At 45.3% G+C, this 21064-nt stretch overlaps 1 protein-coding gene across 1 annotated transcript in view; it reads right to left on the minus strand.

The window, feature by feature from the left end:
• Positions 1–5884: 5884 nt before the first annotated feature.
• The window catches only part of EPHB1 (EPH receptor B1), a 644782-nt gene continuing 629602 nt past the window's right edge, over positions 5885–21064 (minus strand). The window contains exons 14-16 of the mRNA XM_049870453.1: positions 13036–13229; positions 10669–10824; positions 5885–6621 (exon numbers count right to left, since the gene is read on the minus strand). Coding sequence (XP_049726410.1) covers positions 6513–6621; positions 10669–10824; positions 13036–13229 — 459 coding nt within the window. The 3' untranslated portion in view covers positions 5885–6512. The remainder of the gene's footprint in view (positions 6622–10668; positions 10825–13035; positions 13230–21064) is intronic.

Genomic DNA, 21064 nt, shown 5'->3' on the forward strand with positions numbered 1-21064 from the left:
ATAAACCAAGTGCCACTGAGTTGATTCTAACTCACGGCAACCTCATGTGTTACAGAGTAGAACTGTGCTCCATGAGTTTTCAAGGCTGTGACCTTTCGGAAGCAGATTACCAGGGCTTTCTTCTGAGGCACCTCTAGATGAGTTCAAAATGCCAACCTTTCACTTAGGGGTCAAGCACTTAACCATCAACTCTAACTCGGGGGATCAATAGAAATTTCTGTTTGGGGAAGCCGTGTATCAGATGATGGGTCCCAGCAACATAGAAACCCCTTCAAGGGCCTATGATAACAAAGTTAGCCCAGGAAGGATGCAGGTGTTTGGGGAGAAAGAGTAAGGTTACCCATTTCTCTCAGGTATGTGATAGAGGACCACCCACCACTGCCCACCATCATTAAGTGGGATCCCACCATCATTAAGTGGGATCCATAAAACACATGACCCAGGGACTCCTTGGATCCAATAGCCCTGTTTATTTCCCTGTTGAAGTTATTACAAAGTTGAGTTATTCTATAGAAGACGGTGGCTGGAACTTATTTGCCATTGTATTCTGTGTCAGAAAGTCATTTTCAAAGCTACAGCAGTTCCTAATGTGCATGCAAATATCAATTTAAATAAGACCAGAAAAAGGGAATCAAAGTCTTATCGGGGTACAAGGGATCTCTTTCAGAACAGAACAGCATGGGTTCAGTCTCTCAGTAGTTTAACCTGTTGCCATCGAGTTGATGCCAACTCAAAGCAACCCTATAGGAAAGAGTAGAACTGATCCATAGGGTTTCCAAGGAGTGGCTGGTGGATTTGCCCTGTCAACCTTTTGGTTAGCAGCTGAGCTCTTAACCACTACGCCACCAAATCTCCCTCAGTAGCTTAGAAATAGGTTACTTGTCTATAATTTCAACTCTTTTCTTTTTTGCTCTGGTGAGCAGGAGGCAACAGGAATTCTCAGAGTAATTAATGGTGGAATGAGAAAGGTTAAACAACTCCTAGAAGATAGTCTTAGTGCAGGGAGTGGTAATAAAGCAAAATAAAGGTTCCTTGCCCTAGGAAATCCTTCCCATTCTTTGACCCCCAGATGTCACCCTGGCAGGACAGCAGCCCTACTTCTACTCTCAGAAGGATTGGCCCACCCTCTGCCCCAGCACTTTGTCTTTGCCTCTATTGTAACAGGGACAGTGCCACATTCCTTTCTGCAGCTTGGGGGTTTGCACAGTGACTGACACTCAGTGGGAGGCTCCTTTACCCCAAGAAGGTGCTCTGAGGAAGATTTTGCTATGTATTAAAACTTCAGACAAGGTCATAAAGGAGTGTTTTAAACTTCACAAAACTAAAATTAGAAAAGGTTACGATTGACAGGAGTTAACAGCAAGTGAAAAAGATTCCAACTAAATACCTAGGGATTCATTTCTTTAAAAGCATGCTGTTTAAGGTCATGGATTTCTGCAGGTGAAATAATGACATGTTAAACTTTTTTGATCCAATCTTATTTAAATCATCAAACATTTATTAAGCACCTTCCTGGTGTCAGGCAGTGCTGGTGCTGGGTACAGGTGGAGTCAAAGATGACATTCCTGGTGAATAAGATGTACTTCAGGGGATCACTGGAAGGTTCTGGTTGGGAATGCCGTGTGCCCAGTCTTGGCTCCCAGTAACATAAGAACCCCTTCAAGGGCCTGTAATAACAAGGTCACCCCAGGAAGGATGCAAGTTTGGGGCAAAAGATCAAGTTTCCTGTTTTCTCCCAGGTATATGATGGAGGTCCACCCACCACTGCCTAGGGTTCTACCCATGCCACCCACCATTGAGTGGGGCCTGTAGAACACACCGGCCCCTCCCAGGGCTTATACTGTCTGCGTGACTAAGAGTTTATACTCAGAACTCTGTACACCTGTTCTAATTTGGAAGTTGTTGGTCTCAAGAAACTCTTTGGTGCTGAGCACAGTCACCATTTTACCTCAATCAACTTGCATGAGCTTCCAGTGTGATCCAGACCCTCTTCCCAGTTTGATGACCTCTCTGTGTCCTCAGCAATTCTCCTCTACAGCTGTCTTCCTGCTCTGCTCATTGATATCTTAGATAAAACCTCTGGCTGCTTTTGAAAATGTCCCTATAACTTCTGTTGAACTGCAAGATGCCTCAATAAATGCAGAGCTCAACACAGATCTTAACAGATAAGGTCTCTTTTGGCACTGGTGTCCTTTGAGCCTTCTCAGAGGCACAGAATGCTGGATGATGCCTGACTGCTCTCAGAACATCTGCTGATAGCCCATCACAGCTTCATCTTCCCAATCACTCCGCTTACCAGAGACCTAATCTTGCCCTCGGCCAGTTGATGCCAGTCCCTTTACTGTTTCTAAAATGATAATGAGGCTCCCATGCTGGCCCACAAAGGCTTTCTTAGAACAAAATGTAGCTGGTAGAATCTTGCATTTCTAGCTGACACTTTCTAGAGTCTCACCCTCTTGCCCTATGTCTCACTCTCCCTGCCTCCCCCACCCCAATACTCATAGAATCCTATTCTTCAATCGTCAGAGGCGTCTCTGTTTGTTTCACAAATGTAAGGTCAGAGATAACTACTAGTCCTCATTTGATATCAGCTATCACAGGTGACCTCAGCAACAGCCCAGTGACCCTGGCTGTACATATACCATTGGATGACTGGGTTAGAGAGGAAACAGCAGGCGTACAGCTCTTAGTAGTATACGAACCTATTTGTCATCCATTAGTTTCAGCTTCAGTGATCTCAGATGTAGATTTATCTACTCTCTACCCCTCATTCCTTTCCTCGATTGTTAGAGGGGACCTGGAGGAGGGCACAGGAAGGTGAGTCATAATCTCCAGGGTGGTCACACAAATCTTCTCATTTCTATTCTCACAACCCCTGAGCCAGGAACTGTAATCAAACATCTCCCACCTGCTGCTGCCCAATGCAACTGCTCTTCCGCCTGGCTCTTAGTCCTGCAAGTATGCCCAGCAGGGCAGTGACCTCTCTGTGAGCCAAGCCCTGGCTGCACAGCACCGGCCGCAGATTCCGTCTTGTAACCTGGACCTCAGGGCCCCATGCCACGGACCACTGTGCACATTGTGTTTTTAAGAAAGGGTCTGAATCAGATTTAATTCTCTACGGGATGATGAGGCAGCATGTCTAACTGCAATTCAGGCAATTGGGGTCTCACTGCCAGTGAGCCTTCTCTCCAGGGAGCTCTTCCAAAGGTGAGAATAATGCCCCCTGGAGCCAAAAGAGCCAGTGGGCACAGATTCCTCTTGCAGGAGACACTGGGCCCCATGCAGCCTCTTCCATCTCATCATGTCCAAGGGTGTGAGTGTTCATTTTCCTCATTCTGAGTATCTCAAGAGCCTCAACGAGTCAGGGGCTTTACACCTGTTACCACTATTTCCTGGGAAGGTAGGCTAGTGTAGTGCAGCAGCTCTCCATGGGTGGTCTGAGGGCCAGCAGCTTCAGCATCACCTGGCAACTTGTACGAAAAGTCAGTTCTTGGATTCCACTGAAGAACTACTGAACCGGAAACTCTGGTGGGCCTCAGAGATGTGTGCTTTAACAAACCTTCCAGGAGGCTGATACACAAGTGTGAGAACTCACTGGTGTAGTGGTTAAGAGCATGGGCTCTGGGCACAGAGTGTCTGTGTCAAAACCCTGGCTCCACCATTGTGTGATCTGGCAAAGGTCTCTCTCAGTTTTCTCATCTGAAAAATGGGGATGATAAAAGTATCTACTATTATTTCACCAGGTTATCATGAGGAGGAGAGCTAACACATATAAAACACTTAGAAACGTGCCTGCCATAGTGAAGATGCTCAGGAATGTTCGATACTCTTCGTCAAAAGTAGGCCTTGCTATCCTGTTACACAGATGAGGAGACCGATGCTCAGGGAGCTTAATGATGGGCCCAGCGCTACAGAGGTCTCACTCACTAGCTACACACCTCATCTCTCACCATGCTTCACGTGTGTGCTCTGTGGTTCCGCCTGATGTGCGGGGGGTGGGAAGCAAGGCATTTGATGTGATGCACGGCACCTCTAGGGAGGGGGAGCTTGTGGAGAGCTTGGCTACGCCCTTCCCCCTGAGAACTGTGCCTCAAGGCACTTTGGCCTGACCCTCGCGGTTTCCCCTTGTGTATGAGGGGATTTTCTCTCTCCTTTCTGGGATCTTATGGTGAAACCAAACCAAAGGGCATGGCATGACCTTCACCTTGGCTCTGCTTTATCCAGAGCCAGAAAGTGGGCTGACATTGGTGGAGTCCCAGTGAGAATTTTGGGTCAAGGATGCTGCCTGAGGAATTTGGTGGCAAATTAAAATTCATTCCTGTGGAAAACTGAGAGTAGATTAGCTGAATTGCCTGAGCTTGTAAGACACTTCGTGGATTGAGGTCTTTGGGGTAATCAGTAAATTGTGCGTGGAATTGGCAAGCAATTAATAAGGGGAAATTTTCTTTGCTAACGGCCAAGTGGCCCTTTGCAGCTATATGTGATACTGCTGAGAAGACTTCCGTCTGTCTCTTCCCACCTCCCCAGGGCTTAAGCACAAAGGCAGTGCTTTAAGATGGGCTCCCTTGGATAGGAGCTGGATCCTAGGCCTTTATGAGCCTCTTTGAAGGGGTTTCCTGCTGTAGAGAACCTTGGATGGTGATTTCAGAAGATATGGACCTTCCCAAGTAGAAAGTTACCTACGACTAGGGGAAAAGGCTGATCCCACTTTAAATGCGTATTAAATAAGCAATGTAGGGAGGCCATGGCTCCTCTTACTGGCTTATACCCTCTGTAAGTTCAGGCTTATCACAAACAAGCAGTCTAAAATATTCTTTGGTGGCTTCTACAAAATTGGCCTTGATGTGAACGTCTCAAATGCAGTGTTTAACTGAAGTCAGGGCTGGCGGGTATTACTAGTGATTATATTTATTCACCAGTGGTTTCTCCAGCCCTCATACTTAAGGCTTCAGAGCCACATATTTATTCAGTTTTTCCTTTGGGTCACATCAGTGAGAGTGATTCTAAAATATTCTGCTTCTCCGGTGCCATGGGTCAGGGATGTGTTCCTTCCTCCCCACATAAGGCGGAAGAAGGGTGGTTGTTAAGGATTCTCCCCTAACTTAGGGACAACACACGGGGGACCAGGAATACACACTGTGACGCCATTCTATGTAAACCCAGACATGCTTCTGCTCATTTTAATTAGACAGATAAAATTAGCAAGGAGATTAAGGTAAAGGAGAAATTAAAAGTATTTAAATGTTAGGTGGAATTTACAAAAATGAATTGAACAATGAGGTACAATTAAGGAATGTAAAGAGAAACACAGACACATCTGAAACATTCCTCTGGTGCCACACGACTTAAGCCAGTCCAAAGGCAAGGCAAGAAGAATTCTCCCTCGCCACCTCTTGAATTCCAGATTCCAGGGATTCGGAAGAACATTCTCCAGAAACACTTTCCTCCTCCTTCTCTTCAGATGTTATAAAGAATAACTCATCAGTCAGCAACATTCTAGAATGGCCCACACTGCATCCAATTCAAACCACTCACCTGTTTCCTGTCTGAATTTGCAAACTCTTGAGAGTTTTTTTTCCCCTTTCATTTTATTTTTCTCCCTACCCTCTCTTCCCATTGAGCCAATAGGCCAATTGGGCCAACCAGAAAGCCATACCAACAACACATTCCTGTCCCTTTGGGTTTCCTAGGGACAAAGACTTCCCATTTCTTTCTTGTTTGCATCTGTTATGAACAAGCACAGTCATTTTATAACGCAGACATACATACGTGTGTTCTTGCACACGGAAACAGGTTTTTCTTTTTTTTCTCCAATTTGTGGTTTCTTTTTTTTTTTTTCCTTTTTGCAGAAAATGCAAACAAAAGAAAAACAAGGTTTTCAATTGAAGGTACATCTCTTCTTCAATATGAAGACATTAATTGAATTGGTTGGATCCCCCATGCAGTGGTCAGCAAAGTCCTTTGGCAACTGACAGAACAACATCTGGAGACTCAGGAGCTGGGGTTTATTTGAAGAAACTTCCCTACACGGGTCATGAGCAAAGGGACATGAATGTGGGAGAAGGGAGGGGGCTCTGGGGGAGGAAGACAAAAGGAGAAAAGAAAAGAATGTCATTGGTGAGGAAGAAAATGGAGAACTGCTTCTGTTTCTTCACTCTACCTCCTTCCCTTTCTTCCTATGGATGGATGACTCCAGCCTACTGAGGGTGGAAGCGGAGTTTACTCTTATTCCCCCAAGGAATATTGTTTCAGCTTCATGTCCTTTGAAAAATTGCCTTTTTATATTTTTATTGTTACGCATTTGGTTTCCCATGGCATATTACACGTGCTTCTGTCACTGAGAAACGAGGGTTACCTATTAGCAACAGGTCCAGTTTATCCTTCATTGATAGAAATGCAATTCTCAGCTAAGAAGACGACCTTTCTAAAACATTCCACAGCGGTCAATCTCCTGTTTCCCCTTGACTGTTGGTCCTTGTCCTTCCTCTCCTTCCCCCAGAAAAAGAGAGTTTTCATGCCATTGCTGTTGGTGACTGACTCATCTGGACCCTCATGGAATGGATGCTATTCAGGATTTTCTTCTGATGACCTGCCAAGGTCACCCCTATTCTCAAAAGGTCTCTAGGAGGGAAAAAACCACAAGTCACTTTAGCATTAGGGCAGTTTTTTATAGATCAAAACTTATTACAGTAGGCATATTCCTGATAATAGTTGAATTGGCAAATAAAATCATTTAAAATCCAACTAGCCTATTTACCCGAGTCTTTGATAAACTCCTAATTGGATTTTTTTTTTTTTTTTGCTCAAACTCACTTTCTCCATGTAGTGTCCGTTGTCTTTAATGCCTCACCAAACTTAGATGATCCTGGAAGTGCTGTGCCTTGTTCTCTGACTGTATTTCTTACCTGTGGGTTCTGAAGCCCCTTCACTGTGTGCCTACAAACCACAGATAGACTGAAACTTTCCTCTGCTTTTTTTTTTTTTTTTTTAACACTGCAAGTACACACTCATGGGGCTTCAGTTATTCTGTGGAGCTTTCTGCCTAAATTAGTGATCACCCACTGAGACTGAAAAGATGTGGGGCTTGCCTGTTGTTACAGACTGAATTGCGTCCTCCAAAAACGTGTGTCAACTAGGCTAGGCCATCCGTGATTCCCAGTGTCGTGTGGTTGTCCTCCATTTTGTGATCTGATGTAATTTCCTAAGTGTTGTGAATCCTAACCTCTATGATGTTAATGAGGCAGGGTCAGAGGCAGTTATGTTAATGAAGCAGGACTCAGTCTACTGGATTTGGTTGTATTTTGAGTCAATCTCTTTTGAGATATGAAAGAGAAAAGTGAGCAGAGAGAAGAGGGACCTCATTACCACCAAGTAAGTAGAGCCAGAAGTAGAGTCCATCCTTTGGACCCAGAGTCCTTGTGCTGAAAGCCTCCTAGACCAGGCGAAGATTGAAGAGAAGGACTTTCCCCCAGAGCCAACAGACAGAGAAAGGCTTCCCCTAGAACCGGCGTCCTGAATTTGGACTTCTAGCCTTCTAAACTGTGAGAGAAAATTTTGCTTGGTAAAGCCATCCGCTTGTGGTATTTGTTACAGCAGCACTAGATAACTAAGAAACCTGGCTTTCTGATGTGTTTCCTTTGTTTCCATTTTCTATCTCTGTTTGAATTTCAATGTCATGAGTTTTTAAGAAGGGTGATCTGAAAATAACTTTAAAATATCTGCTCAAGCAGGAACCCAAGGAATATGTCTGGAATAGGGGTTTGGATTAGATTCATCTGTGAGTTGTGAGTCTTAATAGTTCATGGCTAATATTTAATCTTAGGGAGGCCCCAAAATCTTTTCTTGGTTAATAATAATAATATACAACACTGCTTGAATGCTTCCCATATCCCATAAACTATCATTTAAACATACACGAACACATTTCATAAAAATTGACAAACCACCACAAAGTCAATAATAATAATTTAACAGCAACCATTTACTCTGTGCATCCTGAAGATTGGCACTGGGCCAAGTGCTTTGCGCCTACTATTTCATTCACCTCTTAAACAAACCAATGAGATTGGAACCATTATTATTTGCAGATTTGTTGACGCAACAGGTAGGGGTCAGAGAAGTTAAGTAATATGCTCAGGATCACACAGTGGGTGAGTGGAGTGGTGGCACTGGGGTTCAAATATTAGACTGCTGCACTCTTAGCCACCAGCAGGGGTGTTCTCAGAGCTCTTCTAAGGTCTTGACTGTATTTTCCCTAAAGCCCCCGACCCAAGAACAGCAGATCACTTTGTACACTCTACACTAGACCCACGAGGAGATGCTCTGCCTGATGTCTGTCCCTGGTGCCTTGCCTCTTTCCCTCCCTTCCTGCTGTTTTGCTGGTGGTCAGTCCCCCACAGGCTGCAGCTGGCTGAGATAGTCAAATAGCCCAGGCCTTTTCAGCAAATACTTTTGGGAAACACAGTTGAATTTTGAATGCACAAACTATCCCACAATCTGATTCATCTGGTTGTTCATTTTCTCTTTCCATCTTTTATTTTCCATCTCAAAAAATAAACTAAATTGCTCTAATACAGTGTCGACAGTTTACGCTTTGGACTAAATCCCTTAATTTTCAGTTTCGCATTGCTTTAAGTTTTCCCCTTATTCTTTTTCACGTGGATATTCCTAGACTGAGGAATTTCACTTCTCTTTACTTGACTCCCTCAGACTGTGAGGGATCAGGTGACAGTGGTCCCCATATGTAGCCAGGACCACAGTGGAAAAGCAGAAGTAGCCTGTCTTCATGAAGACCCACTTCTATCCCTGAGCCCCAGGCCCCTCAATCATCTAGTCGCATCCATTCTTGCTCTGCAAGATGCAGAGGCTGCTCTTCCACTGGTGAGTGCTTCCCTTTTTATTTTTTGCTGTTTGCCAGACAATAATCCATAATGGCAAGGACTGTCTTCTTTGGGCATTACCAGGAAATGAACCCAGGTTTGAAAAAATAAATTCTGATGTTCAGTGAGTGGATTCAAGGCTAGATGCACACTCAAACCATTTCCCTAGAGAAAGTGTCTCTGAGGTTTATTCTTGTCCATCATTTCTGACAAGGATAAACCTCAGAGGCAGAGCTGGACTCTAGTCACTCCAGAAGAGTGACTGCCAAGCAGGAGTCCAAGACAGAAGGCTCAATGGCTAGGGGTGGGTGATACCTTTCTCCCCTGGGATTCAGCAATGAGCATGCCCCAGGAGGGGATCTCAGCACCTAGCACTGTGCCTGCCACATAAATAGGTAAACTGCCTTCCTGACAGACCAATTCTCTACCCACAGGAAAGTGTGTTACAGGCCACTAGACCCAGCCCCGGTGCTGTCAGTACATGTTGCAGTCTGCGCAGCTCATGAGGCCCGCTCTGATGTGTGTGATTGGGGCGGCAGAGGTGGGAGGCAGTTGTTAATTTCCCAAATAAGATTATTTGAGCCTCTGTGAGCGCAGAAGGCAAAGTTAAAACCCTTGACAAATCTAGTCCAGTAGTTCCCAAACTAGGCTGTGTATCAGAATCACCTGGGGAGTCCCTGCATGGTGAAACAGTTAATGCACTTGGCTGCTAACTGAAAGGTTAGGGGTTTGAGTCCACCCAGAGGCACTTCAGAAGAAAGGCCTGGTGATCTCTACTTCCAAAAAATCAGCCATTGAAAACCCTGTGGAGCACAGTTCTACTCTGACACACCTATGCTAATGCGTGCAGTGAATCTCCAAGAGGGTGATAAAGTGTGCAGTATTCCCCAAATTTATTTGACCATGGGACCCTTTTTCCAAGGAGAACCTATTAACATTTCCCAGAACTCGTATGACTCAGAACCTTCTCGGGGAAATGATGGACTATGGTGGATCTTGAAGACCCTTTCTGGCTCTCATTTTATTTGAATAATTTTATTTTTTGTATTCCTCCATTCTCCTGTGGGGGTGGTTGGCTGGTAAATAATTTGTGGGGGATGGAAAATATATGCTTATTTAGAAACACTATCAAAGCATGACTACAAGCTCCCCACACATCTGAAACTGCTGCTGAATCAGAGCAATGCCTCTTCCTGCTAGGTTGTTTAAAGTGCTGGGTGGCTGTGTTCTTTCCATCTGGATGCTCTCTTTGATGGGCTGAGTTTAAAAACTTAAACGGAGGAGAGGCTCTCAGTGATTAGGCAAATGACATATGGCTATGACTTTGAAGAACTCTCATTTGGTGCCCAAAACAGACCTCCGCCTCCTCACTCCCCGCCCGCCCCCCACCTCTCCCCGCCTCCATCTTCCTTGGTGCCCCCTTGCCCAGCCTGATTATTTCTACACAGAGGAGGAACTCCAGTGATGAGGCTCTTCCTGTACATTGTTTTGGGTTGCTGTGGAGACAATTCTGACTTACGGCAGCCCCGTGTCTGCAGAGTAGAACTGCTCCATAGGATTTTCAAAGGCTGTAACCCTTCAGAAGCAGATTGCCAAGCCTTTCTTCTGAAGAGCCTCTGGGTAGACTCAAACCACTAACGTTTTGGTTAGTAGTCGAGCGCTTAACTATTTGCTCCACCCAGGGACTCCTACAGGACTACCTACAAAATTAGCACTCACATCATCCAAGTAGCAGGAAAGGAGCCTGACACCTACCCACAGGCTAGACAAAGGGATTCTCATCACTTACTCTGATGTCATCTGGGTGACCAGCTGAAGGGAGGTGAAGCCGGCGGTGAGGAAGCTGTCCCTGTACTGGACCATTTTGATGGCACTGAGCCAGTCATCCACGGTGGTGAAGGCCGTGAAGTCTGGGATGGAGCGGTCTAGCAGGGGCTGGGAAGGCCTGGGGAGACAGATAGGAGCTGGTGAGCCCACAGTTGCAGAGGTACATGGGTGGAGCCACACTCTCAGTTGATGGCAAAATTCACAGTGGGTAGCAGCCCTGACTGGATGAGGATTTTAGTGGAGCGTGGGGCTGATCCTTCCTTCCTTATAGAATCCCGAGTGAAATGACCTTTGGAAGGCCAGTGCCCAGTCCCTTGCCTGTGGGCACTGTCACATGTCAGTCAACCCAGACATGCAGACTGACACAGCAATCAGTCTGAAGGGAAGGAAGACCCCAGTCTCTTTGTAAAATGAAATCTAAGTGCTTCACCATCCACAAAATATGAGTAATGGGATATATGGTCACCCACTGATATTTTCACCTCTCAGGTTTCTTGGGAAGTTGCTTTCTCACTTTCATGCTGCCTCTAGACAGGGACCTACATATTTGTTTGAAACTGAAGAAATGGGTTTGTGCTGCAAATTACTATTTCTACAGGGTATTGTATTAGGTAGTTCATCCTGGAGGTCTGATTGTGCAAAACTTTTGTGTCTTTTGGCTTTTTTACAGCAAGATAAGCCTTGCAAGTATATTTTCAGGTTCCTGTGTTTTAACTGGAAGTTGCATTTCTCAACCCACCATCCTACCCCAGGACTCCAGAGGGACATATGTGTCCCACATAATCATGCATAATCCTACTCCCATAGTGCAGAAAGACATGTGTGTTCTCACATCATATTATTCAAAATCCACATTACCTACCAAAAATTCAGACATATTCAATGATTCAACATGCATTCCATTAATGAAAAGAAAACAAAAACAAAAAATCAACAAAAATTACAAGCAGAAGGTAATTCTTTCATAGAAGCATTAAAAAATACACATAGTTTACCACAATCTCCCCCAAATAATTGGTTACATTTTTTTTCCTGGTTCCATCTTCAGGTCCTAGAAAAAAATGAAGCAGAGCAACCTACCACTGATTTTCTCTGAACATTCTCAAGATACTACCAGATAGCCAGGGTCCCAAACCAGAAATCAGGGTGCCATTTGGATATTTTCCTTACCCTCAATGCCAGTGTCTAAGTCATAAAGATTTCACCTCCTGACTGTCAAACTCATCCACTTCTTTCCCTCATTTAAGACACTCTCTTCTCTATCACAAAAATTATTGCAATGTTCTCTCTCATTCTTTCTTCATGAATGCCTGTTCCCTTCAACCTAATTTCCACACTGTAGCCAGCATGCTCTTTGAAAAATGCAGATGTGATCATGTCAACAACTCCCAACCCCACCCTGGTACCTGTTAAACACTTCAGCAGGCGCTCATTGCTCTGAAAATCAAGTGTAAAGTTCTTAACATGACCTGAAAGGTCCTACCTGTTCTGACCCTTGGAGCCCTGGTGATGCAGTGGTTAAGAGCTCACTCCCTGATGCTAGACTGAGGTATATGTTCTTAATGCCCCACACGCCTTTTTTGCCAGTGTTTATTAGGGCCTCAATTTGGCATTTCTATGTGAGGTCATCTGATTAATGTTTGCCTCTCCTAAATGATTCTAAGCTCCATGAAGGCAAGGACCATGTCTCTCTTGCACCTTCTGTACAGTGGGCACCAGGTACACTGTTTGACATATAAGCACCCAATAAGCTTTGGCTGAAAGGATGAATTAATAAGTGAGTTAACACTGCAAATGAATAGCTGAATAATGCACAGCCAGGCAGTAGCTGACAGGTGTTCTGTGCATTCACTCATAACAAATTCAATTGCTTGCATTTCTTTGTCCCTCAGCAATCTGGGTCTTTACCTGCCAATGTACTCACCAAGGTTCCAAGTCTGTAGCAACCCTGCCTCATGGACTGGCATGGTTAACAGAAAGGGTGAATTCTGGCAACAGGATCACCCAGAAGTAGAGCATCGTACCAGTCAGATCAGACACAGCTCACCTCCTACAGAGCCTAGTGCCCAGCCCATCTGAAGCCAATGGAGTGGGAAGACCCAGCCAGATCTCTTTACTTCTGTCTACAGCCATGGAGGTAGGGAATATTGTAGAGAGATGGGAGAGGAAGAGAATGGGAAGACTCTTGGAACTTATTCCATTAGTGGATATCCTCAACCACCCTATCCTTGCTCTTAAGAACCAAAAGCCTGACAGCCTTGCTGCCGGTTCTACCCCTGACTCTGAGGTCACCCACCACCTAGGAATCACCATGTTCTACTAGACTCACACGGCGGTGATGGTTGCCACAGTCTTGAGACTTGCCGGGTTCCGGATCATCTTGTCTAGGGTGTTGACAATCTCTGCAAAGCGGGGCCGGCTGTTTCGGTCCTTCTGCCAACAATCCAGCATGAGCTGGTGTAGAGCAGCTGGACAGTCCATGGGTGGGGGCAGCCGATAGTCTTGCTCGATGGCATTGATGACCTGCAACAGCACACAGGTTAACAGGGATTTTGAGTTTATAAGGCACCAGCTAGTTATGCACTAATTAGCTCCCAAGGACGGAGGCTCCCTGACAGGCTGACTCAGGTACCCTCCTTCTATACTCATATACCTCCCACCATAATGAATTTTACTGTGTACTTGGCTTTTTCCTCCAATACTGTGGGCTCCTAGAAGGCAGGGACTAAATGTTACTGCCTCTTGCACCTGGAGCAGAGCTTGACACACACTACCAGTAACCAGTTGCCGTCAAGCCAATTCCAATTCATGGCAACCCCATGTGTTGTATAGTAGAACTGCGCACCAGAGAGTTTTCATGGCTGTGACCTTTTGGAAGCAGACAGCCAAACCTTTCTCCTGAGGCACCTCTGGTGGTTTCAGTTAGTAGCTGAGCCCTTAACCGTTTGCACCACCCAGGGACTCCATGACACACACTTTTTTGTTGTTGTTGAAGAATGAGCTGGTGGATGGCTCAAGTTTCTCTATTCTTTAAGATGACATTGGGCCCAATTCTGTCTTACTGGCAGCTGGTGGTCACAAGAGGTGACAGACCATGACACATAGTACAGCGCAATGGATCATTTTGTGTGGCCTTTCTAGCCATGGTTTTGTAACTCCCACCCAAGCGATTGGGCAGGATTGTTCAAATAAGGCAATTGTGGCCCACCAAGAGGATTGGTCAGTTTTGCCTTAAAAGAGAGCCAATCTCAGAGCAGAAAGAAGATCACACCACCACCAAGGAATAACAGCCAGGAATGGAGAGCATGTCCTTTGGACCCAGGATCCTTGCGTTGAGAAGTTCCTGGAACCAGGAGAACGAGAGAGAGAGCTGTAATTCTGAAGACGGTGAGAAGCGATGGCAAGAGAGACTGACAGAAGATGGTGCAGTGGGCTTCCCAGCCCATGGATCGAGAAAGCTGAGTGCCTCTGAGGCAGTGGCTAAAAGAGTTTCACAATACTTATATAAGCAGGGCAGAAGCCAAGGGGCCAGAGAGTGGTGTGCCTGTGGCATGCTTGGGAAGAGGCTGTCCTGATGGAAGAACTATATCCTGAGCACTCCTGAACCTGAATTGTAACCTGTTACTTCCCTAATAACCCCCATAACCATGAGTATGGTCTGTTGAGTTCTGTGTGGCCATTGCAATGAATTACTGAACCCAGCAGAAAAGTAGAGAGTGCTGTGGAAGGACAGTTGGTGTCAGAATTGGTAAAGATGACAGAGAGAAGAGGTATGTTTGACCTAATAGCAATTGGCCTTAGGCTCCTGATCTTGATTCTCCTTCCTTCTTGTGAAGTTAGAGGAGGTCAGACACTGCTCCCACATCATTTTTACACATGGGAAGCCCGGTGAATCCACTATTTATAAATGACATCCACCTAAACCCACGATAACCTCATCCTTCCACTCCTAAAGGGAACGAAGGGAGAAAATGGGTTAGTATTGAATGAAGAGCCTACTACATGCCAGGGACCCTCTAGATGCTTCCTATGCATTATTTGCTTTACTCCTCATGAGCCAGCAACATAAACTGGGTTGAAAATAATTTGGATAAGCAAATTAGTTTAGTACAATGACAATGGTTAAAATAACAAGGTGATCAAACATGAGTATCTTCAATCAGGTTTTGGTAATTTTTGGATACCTCGGGGGTTTTTGTAAAGATTTTAGGATCTTTAAGTACTTTTATCTGTTTTTCAGATATTTGTGTTTTCCACCCTTTACTTCTTAATTTCTAATTCATTTACATCAATTACGCCATCTCTGTACTTTTGATAATACCAAAAAATAATTGTAAATGACCCAAGTGCTAAATATATGGGATTAGTTGAATTTATTATGGTACACCCATACAACGGAATACAATGTAGGCCTGAAAGTGACGTTTCAAAAAATGTAGCTATTGAAAAGGAAATATGCTCACATTGCAGTATTAGGCAAAAGAGCAGCTGCATAGCCACGAGGATGGTAAAATCTCGCTTCTGTAAAAAACAAAAATCAAAACAATAATAATAAAAACAATAATTACACATGTGCATAGAAAGGGCCTTGGAAGGACATATACCAGGGAGTTGCCTCAGGGCAGGTGGGAACAAGAACGCTCTTTAGGTTTTTATTTTTGCTTACTTGTATTTTATATTTTCCTCTAATAACTGTGCAATGATTTTGTAATACAATAAGCAGTTTAAAGCATCTTAACAAAGGAAGGAGCTCAGAGTTTGAAGGTTTTTAGGTGTTTTTGCCTCTACCTAAAAAAAAAGTCAGATTCATTTCAGGTGATGAATTTCATTCTTCCTTATCTTTTTACTTTGTAAATTGGCCAAAAAGCAAATATTTTCAATCAGTTTATATTTTTACTATTCTTATGCACAGCATATCAGATATGAGATAATATAGAGCCTGAAGTCATTAGAGAGAATCAAAGCACATTATTCTTTCCAGTCCACCTGGTAGAAAAACAAACCAGCATACCAGCCACACCAATATTATCACTACGTAAAAAACCGGTTACCGGGAACATTGACTTTTGAACAACGTGTTGCACCTACAAATTTTCACCTCTGCCAAACTGTTATCAATCAAATTACCTGTTATTCCCTTAGGAAGACATTTTAGTCCCATTTTCCCCATAAGGAACTCCAAGGCCAGGTAGTTACATAACTTGCACAAGCACACAGCTAGAAAATGACAGGGCTGGGAATGCGACACAGAGGTGTCCGAGTCTAAGCTCTGAATACCTCCACACCCACTCTTCCCAGGCCTCTCTGGGGTTGCCATTACAATCTCAGCCAGGGGAATAGCCGCTACAGCTGTGTCTTCACGGCACCAGGAGGGGATGGAGCTAAACCAAGTAGGCCATGAGGACAAGCAGTCAGGCATCAGTCCCACCAGCCTGGTTCATAAATACAAACCTTTTTTCCACTTGTTGTAGGCACCCAGACTGAGGGTCCCTGTCACAGTCTCCTCTCATTGTGGATTACCCACTGAATGGGCCACTGGAGTTCTTTTAGTTTTGCCGACCTGCAAGCTAGCTAAAGCCAGCAGGAGGGGCTAGTGTCCAAATTCAACTTCCCATGGGGTTACTAAAACACCCAAACCTGTTGCTGTGGAATCAGTTCTGACTCATGGCAACCCCATATGTTGCAGAGTAGAGCTGCAATCCATAGGGTTTTCACGTCTGTGACCTTTCAGAAGCAGATCACCAGGCTTTTCTTCTGAGGTGCCTCTCGGTGGGTTCAAACCAGCAACCTTTCGGTTAGTAGCTGAGTGCTTAACTGTTTGCATCACCCAGAGACTCCCCCATGGGGCTAGGGATCTCCAATTCTTTGAGCGCCCGGCGGCTGGCGCTTCCCAGTGCTCCACTAAACTTCTGGCGCCTCTGCTCAAATTGTTTGATGTTAGAGCCCAAAATACTAATTGCCCCCACTGACAAGACTACTCTCCCACTTGTAACAGGAAAGAGCACTGGGCAGAAGGCCCTCCTGCGGAAGCAGAGTTGCATGGTGTGTCCAAAGCACTCCTATCTGCCTGATGGCAAGAGAACGGGGGATGCACGCGAGTGCTAAATCCTCTACCTGTGCGTTCTAGACTGAACCCAACTTAGCCACTCTTCCCTCTTTGTCTCCTCCGTATGCCACCTCCTTGGATTTTTTGAATACCGTCCTGGTTTTCGTTTTTGCATTCCCTCTGTTAGTTTTTTTTTTTTTTTTTTCCTGTTAGTTTAGTGTGCTTACTTTCTTTTCAAGAGAACATCAAAGAGCCATTAATTCCTCTTCTCTGGGCAGCTCAGCCAGGAGCACAGATCCATGCTGTTGTATTGGTGAGAGTATTGCAGGGTGCTTAGGGCGTTGGAGGCCTGGGCTCCGTTCTTGCTAGTTATAGGACCTTGGGAGAGTCACTTGACTCTGAGCAGGCAGGGTTGTTAAAAAAGATCAAATGGCCCAATGGGATGATACATGTTAAGCACCACACATATGAGAGCAGTGGCAAGAATCAGCTCATGACTTGGAGGCTGTTACTACTTCCATGTCTATTATAGTGGATGTCTTCTTAGCAAAGAGGGGAGCTGTTTTACTACTGGTCATTTTGAAGATACAGGAAGATAGTGTATGAAAAGCACCAAGCACATAGCGGGGACTTAGGAAAGTCCACATTCCTGTTTCTCACCTTTCGTGAAGGAGGGTGGCCCTGTGAAGCCCCTCTCATGATCACATTTAGAAAAAGGGACTTTGCTCCATATGCTATTTCTTCTAGATAGTTTTGTTGTTATTACGTGATCTGATACTCTGGGAGCATTGATGCTTCTTGCACATATGAAAAAAAAAGAGAAGTCTTTACTCTCCACCCCAAATTAAATAATACCCAAGTCATTCACTGGTGTGTGAGGAGCATTTATCTACTTAACTCTTTGATTCAACTGTTATGCCTTTAGAGATTTTTATTCTCTTTTTAAGGATCTGTGTGTTTTCCAAATATTCTGGGTACATATTACTTTTATAATCAAGTAAGAAAACAGCAGTTCAAATAAAATAATAATTTTGGTCCTGTAATGGGGCTTTGATGAGGGCAGTGGTGTTTCAGTGGTAGACTTCTTGACATCCAAGCAAAAGACCCAGGTTTGATTCCTGGCCAGTGCATGTCAAAACACAGCCACCACTTGACTGTCAGTATAAGCTTGTGTGTTACTATGATGTTAACAGGTTCCAGTTCAGATTAAGATGGACTAGGAAGAAAGGCCTGGCAATCTACTTCCCTATGAATCACAACGGTCTGATCCTGTGATGCACGAGTTTGCCATGAGTTTGTTGTTGACATGATGGCAGCAAACGACAACAGCAGTGGAGCTTTGAGATTATTCTCTTTATGCCTGCCTCACTAGCAGGTATAGAGAACGGGTACAAGGCATAGAGAAACATCTTCTTCAATTTAGTCATTTGATAACTCTAAACACCAGTGACCGCACTGGAATTGTATGGGAAGATATGGCCCCATGTTGGAGTCATAGGGCTTCCTATTGAGCAGAGTTGAAAATTGGAGGGAGTCCTGGGCCCTTTCTCTTGGCCCACAACAGAATGAGATACTTGGCTGTTAAAAAGATAGAGGATTAGAGCAGAAAGAAGGAACAGTGAAGGAGTAGGGATGAGAGAACCAATATAGGCAACTGTTAAGCCCCAAACACACTGCTGTTTCCCTGGAATGATCTGTGCAGCAACCCTTTTTGTCATCCTGCAGGCCGAAATAAACCTCCCTGGAGCCTGAAGGGCCAGGGAGGGGGAGGAGTGGGGGGCATCTTTTGCTCCTATGCACCCAGAGATGGCAGGTGGCAGGGTCCCAGTGAGACCCAGGCCTGCAATGATGCTCTTAGGAACTGGATGAAGTGACTGAGGTTCCTTTGGGAAATAAGCAGGCTTCTTCCCTTGACTGTTCTTTCCTTTGTGGGGGTTCCTGGCTGCCTCCAGACATGCATTTCCATTAATGAGCTGGGCGGCAGGCAGTGCTACTCGGCCTCCTGGCCAAGAGAGTAAAGTGGAGGAGCTCAGAGCAGTAGAAGAACCAGGGCAGAGGGGGTTAGGTTGAGCTCTGATGTTTCAATAAAACCGCAGCTCCTCTCCACAGACACTGCCACTCTCATTATCTCTGTCAATCAGATCCAAGCAGCAGAACTTCCGAGTTGCTCTCTCTGGCTGACAAACTCTCTCTACATGTTCAAAGGCCTCCCTGAGCTCCGGAAGCCCAATTACCAGCACTCCAACTTGTCTCTGCAATTCTCTTCCTTAAAGCCTTTCAATTGTCATCTGTGAAATCCTTTACTGCCACCACCTGAGTGGTTTCTGATGAGTGGGGCTGCGGCGGGAGCAGCTGGGAGCCCCTCCCAGCTCAATCCCAGGCAAGCCCTAAGAAGCTTTCTGAATGGGCATGAAGTCACCTCCCACCTTCCAAAGGGAGGGGGGCTATACTTGGGACAATGGTTAGGGGCTCTACTTTGGAGAAATACAATTGGAATAAACTGCTACTTTGCAGATGTTCTTATTTCCTCTGAGACACAGCTCAAACATTAAATATCTGGGAAGCCTTCCCTTCCCTCCTCCACCCATATGTCCCCAAAGCCCTATGTATGTGCCAGTGAACTGTAAACCCCTCAAAAACAGAACCAGCAAGCATGGTGCTTAGTCACAGTCGGCATACAACAACTGTTTGCGGAATGAACGGTTTGGGAATTCTGGAAGTCTAATACCAGAAATGCCACTGGTTTTCAGCACAGGTGAATGCATTTGCTGGGAATATCTTGAATGTCAAATCTTGCCTGTCAGACAGTTTTGTAATCCATTCTGTGTGTGCTGAATTGTCCTTAATCGGGTTAAGGTCACTGGGCAGGACAAGATGGGTATGCCCTTTCTGGCTAACATTTAGTACTCATCTATCCGATGGCATGGACAGAATCAGGGTGCAGGTGATTTCATCAAAGCAGCCTTGGCGTCAATTCTGCCACTTACTGATTCGACACACTACAGGAGCAGGGCAAAGGCATGGATAATCACAGATAATAGAGGACCCAGATGGCCACACATGTTTGGCATTGAAACCTGCTTAAAGGTGCACGATACCATCATTTCACCCCTTCTGGGCTGAGCCACTCTGCCCGTGGAAAAGGGCAGATTGTCTCAGCAGCATCCCAGATCCTCTTCGACTGTTTCACTGAGAAATGTTTTCTGGGCTCCCAGGTCACCGACTGTCTCAATTTTCTAAGCAACTACCATGGCTCTAAACCTCTGGCTGGTTAGACATTTCCTGAGGGCACAATACACAAATTTACAAATGTTTCAAAGCCCATCCAAGCATGGAGGTGCTTACAGCGTTGCTGGTTGCCCAATGGAACTAGATTTGGACTTGGGACAGCCTTGTGTCTTCTTTACTGTATTGTTGTTAGATGCCATCAAGTCAGCTCCCAGCTCATGGCAAGTCCATGCACAGTGTAACAAAATGCTGCCCGGTCCCCACAATCAGTTGCAGATCAGACTATTGTGATCCATAGTGTTTTCACTGGCTGATTTTTGGAAGTAGATTGCCAGGCCTTTCTTCCTAGTTCATCTTAGTCTAGATGCTCCCCTGAAACTTGTTCAGCATCATAGTAACAGACAAGCCTCCACTGACAGGCAGGTGCTGGCTGCACACAAAGTACACTGGCTGGGACTCAAACCCAGGTGTCCTGCAGGGAATGTGAGAACCACCAAACCACCACTGCCCCCTTCTTCTTATCTGTAAAATGGGAATAATAACAATGGCCCCTTAAGGTGACCAGACGAGTGAACAAGAGAACACAGCACACAGGCTTTGCAAACGATAATCTTCTCAGTTCCAAGGGGAGGGTATGTATTCAAAATACAAAAGAGGAGTGGTCACAGGGGACTACTAGTTGAGGGTCAAAGGCAGTGCTGAAATCAAGGTACAACTTTAGGGGAGCTGTATCAAAGAAAATGATCCTACAAAAGCTTCCTCACCCTTTGTTAATTATGGAACAAAAGTTCCCATTTGAAACCCCCCAAGATGCTACTCCTTCAAGCACCTCAGATGACCCTTCTCTTTCCCACCCTCGTCCCCTGGAGGCAGCCTGGAGGGTGCTGACCTCCCTGCAGATAGGGCCCCACTCCTCCGGCCCGTCTGAGTTGGACCAGCCTTGGGAAGTTTTCTCAGCTCCTCCTCCCTTATAGGTGACACAGCTCACTGAAGGCTGAGCCCTCAGAGAACAGTGGACTCCTGGGGGCATGAATCTGAGAGCGAGGCTGCACTGGCTCAGTGCAGCACAGCTGTCTGAAGAAGA

This window comes from Elephas maximus, chromosome 26 (genome assembly GCF_024166365.1).
Source record: "Elephas maximus indicus isolate mEleMax1 chromosome 26, mEleMax1 primary haplotype, whole genome shotgun sequence".
In the NCBI taxonomy this organism is placed as follows: Eukaryota; Metazoa; Chordata; class Mammalia; order Proboscidea; family Elephantidae; genus Elephas; species Elephas maximus.